Source organism: Otolemur garnettii, unplaced genomic scaffold, assembly GCF_000181295.1.
Source record: "Otolemur garnettii isolate 467f Iridium unplaced genomic scaffold, OtoGar3 scaffold00008, whole genome shotgun sequence".
NCBI classification, from domain to species: Eukaryota; Metazoa; Chordata; class Mammalia; order Primates; family Galagidae; genus Otolemur; species Otolemur garnettii.
The window spans coordinates 39,310,912-39,319,167 of NW_003852403.1; the positions used below are offsets into that span (position 1 = coordinate 39,310,912).

Below are 8,256 nucleotides of genomic sequence, written 5' to 3' on the forward strand. Positions count from 1 at the left end.
GGGAGGCTGAGGCAAGACAATCACCTAAGCCCAAGAGTGGGAGGTTGCTGTAAGCTGTGATGCCACGACACTCTACCGAGGGCTACAAAATGAGACTATCTCTAAAAAAAAAAAAAAAAAAAACCACTAAGAAGCCAAACATCACCTTTTCTCTGTTTTCCTTGGGCCCTAGTCCTTTTAACCGGTTCCACAAAATAGTACACTTTGGTCATGGTTTTTCTCAATTCTCACTACAAGGATAAAATAACCCTGCCCTTCCTCTGAAAAATGGCTAATCTTCTCCTTAGGGAGCCCTGAAATAATATTGCTTTTTGTGTTTTAAATTCGGAGTGGAGTGTTGATTCCTAGAGGGATTAAATTTGTCTCAGTGGAAACAAGGGTGAGTTTTGATATTTCATGTGGTGAAATGAAAAAAGAAATGTTTTTCCTGGAGGTTCTTGTTTTCTTTCCCATAAAATCGGTGCAGAAGCCATTACTTATTACTATTATGATTTCATTTTCCTGGCCAAGTAGGTTATGTAGACATAGTATGTTAACTTGCAACAACAAATCCTCCATATATTTTTCTATAGTTTGTCGCAGATTACAGTGGACAAGATAATTTCTTACAACGAGTGGGACAAAATGGCTTAAAGAATTCGGAGAAGGAGTCCACTGTCAACAGCATATTTCAAATCATTAGGAGCTGCAGTCGGAGTCTGGAGACGGAGGAGGAGGACAGTCCCAGTGAAGGGAGCAGCTCCAGGAAAAACTCCTTGAAGGAAAAAAGCCGATGGCAGTAAGTTTTACGGAGTACAAGGGGGGAAATGCTCATTTCTTTTTTCCTGTTGATTAGTCTTTTTTTCTACTTCAATTTAGTTTCAGAGAGACACCTAATAAAAACCTACCGCTTTTACCCGTAAGCCATGATCTTTTACCTGCAAATGGCACCAACTCTGAATTAGAATTTACCTTTCTCATGCTGCTGCTTTGTTATAAAATTACTGTTCATAATTTAACTTCTTGTCAGCTGTTATCCCTTTTAAAAAATCTAGGGCTATCCTACTGTTTCTAAAACTTCAACAAATTTAATTTCAGAATTAGAGCTCCGTTCTTTCTTTATTTCAGGGTTTCTGTGACAGTGGTTTATATTAACTGCTGGGTGGGATACGAGGGTGGGTATTAAAATATTTTTAAATTAACTATACTGATTTAGTAGGTCAGAGGTGATGCCCCCGAATCCATATTTTTACCCCCAAATTCTGGGTGATTCTAAGTCAGGGGTTCTGGACTTCACTTTTAGAAACACGGCTCTCTGAGGAGCTTTAAAGTTAGCCCGGCTCGCACAAGGCATGGGCAGCTTTGTAATTTCTCAGTGGTTCCTATTGCTGTTTATCAGCAAGCATTGCACTCCAGCCAGACGTGCTTCCCCACAACAAAGTGAAAAGTGGAGAAGTCAGGAGGCTTAGGGGAGCCCTTGAATTTCTTTAAGGCCTTTTATTCCTGCTGAAGCCTAACATCAAGTGGCAGAGCCTGGCCCAGGTGGAGAAATCCTTCTGAGCCATCCCTAAAACCGTTAATTCTACTGGATTTGATGTCTTTGCTGTGAGAAGTTTCCTTTGCAGCCACTATTGGTGAGGCATTCAGTTTCCTTGGAGTCTTTACATGTGTGTCTGTGTAAAGTGGTACTGTTTGTGCTGCCAACCCTTTCCTGACTTGCATGTGCCTACATTGTGAAAAACAACAGTGTTTTTAGAAAATAATTTCTATGAGGTTGTAGCACTTAGATTCCGTGGTGAACACAGAAATAAACATCTTGTATCTGGATTCCTACTGCTGTTCTTTTTTTAAGGAAGTATAAATTCCAGACTCCAAAGTCTTTGGGCTTCTTTTCAAACCTTTCTTCTTAGCTCATTCCCTCATTGAGGACCCAGGTGCTCAAAGATCAATTGTTATTTCCCTTACCATAATGTCTTGGCCCTAAAATTCAAGTGTCTCATGAACATCTTTTACCACATCTTTTTGGTTTTTCTTGTTTTTAGTTTATGTCAGATCAGAGATGGTTTGAGAGTTTCCTCACTAGCAAGTTACCGACATTAGTAGCAATCTGTATAGAGAAGAGATTGTAGACGTGCTACAAATAAGCACATCCTTGTGGGAAGTAGCTCAGTGCCATTTAAGTCCTTAATCTAGACCTGTCTCTCTCTATAGGGATCTATACATCTGTGTATACATCTACCTCTTCCCACAAATGATTCTATAGATGCTTATAAGAATAAAAGTGAATACTTGAGGATAGTAAGGGAAAAGAAAATGAAGATAGAGAAAATAAAACATAAAAAAATATATAATATACAGTCTGTACAGTGACTACATTTTGTTCTGAGATTCTTTATAGCCAAAGGAAAAAGGAAATCACAATCTATTATGGATATTATGGATCCCTGAGTAGGTGACCCTTAACCTTACTAAGCCTTAGTTTTGTCATCTGTAGAATGGGAACAATAAAACTGATTCATAGGGCTGTTGTGAGGACAATGTGAGACAAGGCACATCAATAAAGCAAATGTGTAGCACATTGTAAGTGCCCTATACCTGGTGGCTATCGTGGTTGTCTGCCATCATCCCCTTCAACTGCCAAGCAGACATTCTGGAGAGCTGAGCACTTAGGTGAGGGCAGTGGTCCCTGTTTCAGAAGCACCTCTAGGTCATACTCTTCTCCTGTACTGAAAAGAGTTGTTTACTGTGCACTCCACTCCCCTTTTGTCTCCTTAGAGACTTGTCTGGAAGATAATCCAACCCCTCAGGGATAGAAAATAAGAAAGCTGGGTCAGGTGTGGTGGCTCAGGCCTATAATCCCAGCTCTCTGGGAGGCTGAGGTGGGAGGATTGCTTGAGCACAGGAGTTAGAGACCAGCCTAAGCAAACCAAGACCCTGTCTCCACTAAAAATAGAAAAACTAGCCAGGCTTAATGGTGGGCACCTGTAGTCCTAGCTACTCAGGAGGCTGAGGCAGGAGGATCACTTGAGCCCAGGAGTTTGAGGTTGCTGGGAGCTAGGCTGATAGTTACCAGCATTAACCACACACACACATGCATGCATGTGGACGCCCCAAATAATAAAATGCTAGGAAGCCAATCAGTTATTCAAGAAAGAGGATGCTGCAGACAAGTCCCGACCTTACCAATACCCACCTCCAGCATCCTTCATGTACAGCCACTGCTTCAGCCCAGCCCAGACCTTAACACAGTCTCATTCTCCTCCTTTGCTGGGGATACCTGGGGCCCTCTGTTTCTCTTCCTTTCTGTCCTCTTAGCCAATACTTAGACCCATTCTGTTTCTTTGATTTGTAACAAAGAAAAAAGCTATTTCCCTACTCTCTGCAACATTCACTTTAGACTTACTTATCACTTAAATTCCAACTTGAAACTTAGACACCATTTTCACAGAGAAAAAGTATTTGTATAGATGACTTTGTTCTATAATACTGATTTGTAAACACAATCCAAACAATAATAATATTAGCAGTATTTAAGAGACTGATATTTATTTAGTGCCTATGTTTAACCAAACACTGTCTTAAATACTTTCCGTATATTAAACAGTTTAATCCTCACAACATTTCCATTTCACCCAAGATCTCACAGCTAGCAGGGGCTGGATTTAAGTTCAGGCGGGCTGGCTCCAAAATCCACGCACCACTCAGCTGTAATTTAGAAACTGCCTGCAGTCAGGGAAGGTTCTAGTTTAATTAAAAGCAAGAATTATCCAGAAGAGAGCTTTTAAAACACTAGATTTTATGACAGAAAACAGCTTTAGCATGTCCTTTGGAAAGGGTACAGATTTTCTTCTTTAAAAAATTAAATTTAGACTTGTTTATCACCTGGTGGTTCAAGTTCAAGAAAATACATAACCAGGTTGACAAATACTATTTTAGCTCCTTCTAGAAGATTTTCATCAAGGGCTTGGCACCTGTGGCTCAAGCGGCTAAGGTGCCAGCCATATACACCTGAGCTGGCAGGTTCAAATCCAGCCCGAGCCTGCCAAACAACAGCTGGGTGTTGTGGCGGGTGCCTGTAGTCCCAGCTACTTGGGAGATGGAAGCAGGAGAATCGCTTGAGCCCAGGAGCTGGAGGTTGCTGTGGGCTGTGATGCCACAGCACTCTACCCAGGGCAACAGCTTGAGGCTCTGTCTCCAAAAAAAAGATTTTCATCAAGGAACATTATAAAAGTGTTTATCTGTCAATTTATGGTTTCTAACTGGAGGATAGTGTAGGAGCTCTTCAGGAATGAGATAAAAACCTTCCTTCTGATTTCACCCGTTGGTCCTATCCTAAAGGCCTATGACCTAAGCTTGACAAAGTGGTTTCTTTGCCAGTAAACCACGTCTCTGATCGTTGGTTACTATTATTGAGTTCCTAAATAAATTTTAATATTCCACCTCATTGTTTCTTATAATCCTACAGTAAATTATCTCCTGAGAGAATTAGGCACAAGATTGCATAGAATTCACCGTATCAACTAAGAGACAACAGCTACTAGTTTCCTGCTTGAAATGAATTTATTTCATTACAAACAATTGTCAATTTTATTTTGAGCATTAGTCCCTGGAAGATTGCTTTTTAATGGAATTATTACCATCTGGCATTAGTTCCTTTAGAGTTCTAAAATAAAAACTGATGCCAAGAAGGACAGTGTCCCCTCTCTCCCAGCTTATATCACCTCTGAGCTGCAGAAACAGGCTCCAGAAAAGCCTTTGATTTTCCTTTCCAAACATTATTTTTCCTAATGCCTGTAGTTTTTCGCTGGAAAATGCTTGACTTAGCTGAGAACTCAATTTAAATGAAATATGGGAAACACCATTTCTCCAGCTAAATTAAAATCAAAGTTTTATGTTCATATTAATATACTTGCATGTTATACTATATGGGCACTGATGCTCGCCAGTTAAATTCTATTTGCTCTTCAAAAAATAACAAGGAAGTATGACGTGGAGAAACGGAAGTGGTCTCAGAAGTGAGCCCCAGTAGAGGAACAGCTGGGCTGATTTAGCCTAGAGAAGAGGATGTGAGGAAGGAGAAGTGGAAGGAATGAAACCTCAGTCTTCCTGTATTTAATTATAGTAGTGTACTTTGTTGAGCCAGATGCTGTGCTGAGTGCTTTCTAACTATTATCGTATTTCATTCTTATTTCATCTTTACCATTACACTGAAAGATAGGCATTGCCTTTTTGTCATTTAACAGATAAGTACGGTGAGGCTCAGAGAGGTTGAGTGTTTTTAATGAGGTCACACAGCAAACAGGTGGTAGAGCTTAACATAAGCTCCAGAGGGCATGTTCCTAATCACCATATTGTATGTATGAAGCATATGTATAAGAGGACATAAGTAGGTTTTCTATTGTTACTGAGAGCAATTTCAGTGGGGTAAAGGTAAGTTAGTCACAGAAACTTTCTCTTTTTCCACTATTTATTATGAAGTATAAAATTAAGAAAAGTACGTAAATTATCATTTATTTGCACCTAGCACCAAATCTTGGTTTCTAACACCATTCTTCAATAAAATGGTGCAAGTTTACTTGAAAAAGGACCGGGCAGAAACTATACAAGATAAGCCTGGAGCATCTTGTTGTGTCGGAAAGTAAGGAAATGCTCAAAAGAAAACACACAATCATGGGAGCAAGTAAAAGGACATGAGAGCCAACTGGAAGGGCCCAAGGGCCAGAGCAACAAAATAAATGCAGGAGTATTAGATTATAACCCACTCAAAGTATTAATAAATGTCTATGAGTTTATATGGATAAAAGTAAATGATATATAAAAATTATAAATAAACAAACAAATGAGGGAGAAGAAAAAGATACCCCATGCAGAAGAATTCAAAGAACTTACGTAGATTCTTCACCGTCAAGGAGCTGCAGCATAACTCCCCATTCAGTTTTTTCTTTTCTGTTTTTTTGTTTGTTTGTTTGTTTGTTTTTGGAGGCAGAGTCTTGCTCTGTCCCCCAGGCTAGAGTGCAGCGGTACAATCGCATCCAACTATAGCCTTGAATTCCTGGGCTCAAGCAATCCTCCTGCTTCTGTTTCTTTTGTAGCTGAGAGTTGTGCATCACCACACACAGCTAATTTTTTAAATATATGTAGAGACAAGATCACACTCTGTTGCCAGGGCTGATCTCAAAGTTCTGGCCTTATGCTCTCCTCCTGCCTCGGCTTCCCAAAGGCCTGGGATTACAGATATGAGCCACTGTGCATGCCCTATTCCCCCTTCCTTAAGTATAAACTTGGCATAGTGACTTTCTTTTGAAAAGTATAGTATGGAAAGAAATTTTTTAAAAATGATGCTTTAGAGGGATGTGGCAAACACTATCTCAGCCAGGTGATCAGGGCCAACACCAGCAGGGGTAAGTCACAGTGATGATAGTGCCTTCAGTGTGGTATGATAAGAATGGCGCTTCACCTCTGTGATCTTCCTCCTCAAAGCCCATAATACCAATCTAATTATGAGAAAAATATCAGACAAATCCTAATTGAAAAAAGTACCAAATGCCTTACCAGGACTCCTCAAAAGTGTCACGATCATCAAAAATAAGGAAAGAAATAAGGAAAGAAGCTGTTATGGTCCAGAGTAATCTAGAGTGTCCCAACAATTTAAAAAAAAAAAAAGAGTAGTCTAAAGTGACATGACAACTAAATGTCAGGTCAGGTGGTGGAAGCCTGGAAGAGGAAAAGGACATTAGGCAAAAACAAGGACATCTGAATACAGTATGGACTTTGATTAATAACGATGTGTCAGTATTTGTTGATAAATTATGACAAATATATCAGACTAATATGGAATGTTAATAATAAGAAAAACTTCATGTGGGGTGACTGTCTTTCCAATTTCCCTGTAGACCTAAAGCTAGCTTAAAATAAAGTCTACCAAAAAAATTAAGTATTTGAATAATTATCAACAAATATGTATGTAACTACCACCCAGAGTTATTTCCAGCACCCATAATCCTCTGTTTTCCTTCTAAGTTATGCCACTCCCTTTCCCCATGAGGAAAACTACTATTATAAATTTTCTAGTAATGCCATCCTGCTTTGCTTTGTAGATTTTCCACTAATATACATTACTAAGCAGTATAGTTTTGCCTGGTTTTAAAATTTACATTTATATAAATGTAATCATACCATACATATTCCTGAATGTCTTACTTAAAATTTGTCTGTATCGTTATATATAGTTGTCTATCACTTACTTATTTTTATTGCTGTACAGAATCACATTGTATGAATACCCTAAAATTTATGTATACATTTGATTGTTGCTGGATATTTAGGTTATCTCTGGTGTAGAGCTCTAAAAGGATTTTATGGCCATTAGATCTGTGGGATGATAAAATTTTATATCTCTGGTCGACTCTTTTAAAGAATGTTCATTTAGGTGGGGCAAGGAGTTTGGAAGCAGGAATGTGTGAAAGCAGGAATGGCGACCTTGTTCAGGGACCATGGTCTAGGCCAGAGGTTCTCAACCTTCCTAACGCCACGACCCTTTAATACAATTCCTCATGTTGTGGTGACCCCCAACCATAAAATTATTTTTGTTGACACTTCATAGCTGTAATTTTGCTACTGTTATGAATCGTAATGTAAATATCTGATACGCAGGATGTATTTTCATTGTTACAAAGAGGTCAGGACCCACAGGTTGAGAACCACTGGTCTAGACTGAGGAGGGTGAACAAGCCCAGAGCTGCTGCCTTTGCCTGGCTAAGAGACAGTAGGCTGTTCAAGTAACTCAAGATAATGAGAACCTCCTTCCTAGAGACATATGGAGCAGCCTATGGACCAGCGCCTTCACAGTCTATCCAGCACTTTGCTAAGATGTCTGTGGACCAAAGAGCAAAAACCTTAATCTTGCAAACAACTACTGCTACTTTGAAGAGAATGAATCTTTTGGGCAGGTTCCTGCCAGAGTGGGCATATACAAAAGAGGCAATGAAGTCTCCCATGCCTTCACTCCTCCAGGCTCTTATAATCCAGGTTCCTGGCTCAGGGAAGGGAACTTGCTCAATTTTCCAGCAGGCTAGCATTTTATGTGTACACATACACAGAAAGAGAAGAGCTTAGGTTGTCAAAGACAGCTGGGTTCTTATCTGTCACCCTTATCATATTTCCCAGTGAGGGTCTTTGAACTAATAGTATCTTATTTTTAAAATATATTATTTCGGCTCAGCGCCTGTGGCTCAAGAGGCTAAGGTGCCAGCCGCATACACCTAAGGTGGCGGGTTC

General features: G+C 39.7%; 1 protein-coding gene across 1 annotated transcript in view; it reads left to right on the plus strand.

Annotated features, from left to right (window-relative positions):
• The window catches only part of PLCE1 (phospholipase C epsilon 1), a 273,612-nt gene that overhangs the window by 187,031 nt on the left and 78,325 nt on the right, over positions 1-8,256 (plus strand). Inside the window, exon 6 of the mRNA XM_023509556.1 lies at positions 573-778. Coding sequence (XP_023365324.1) covers positions 573-778 — 206 coding nt within the window. The remainder of the gene's footprint in view (positions 1-572; positions 779-8,256) is intronic.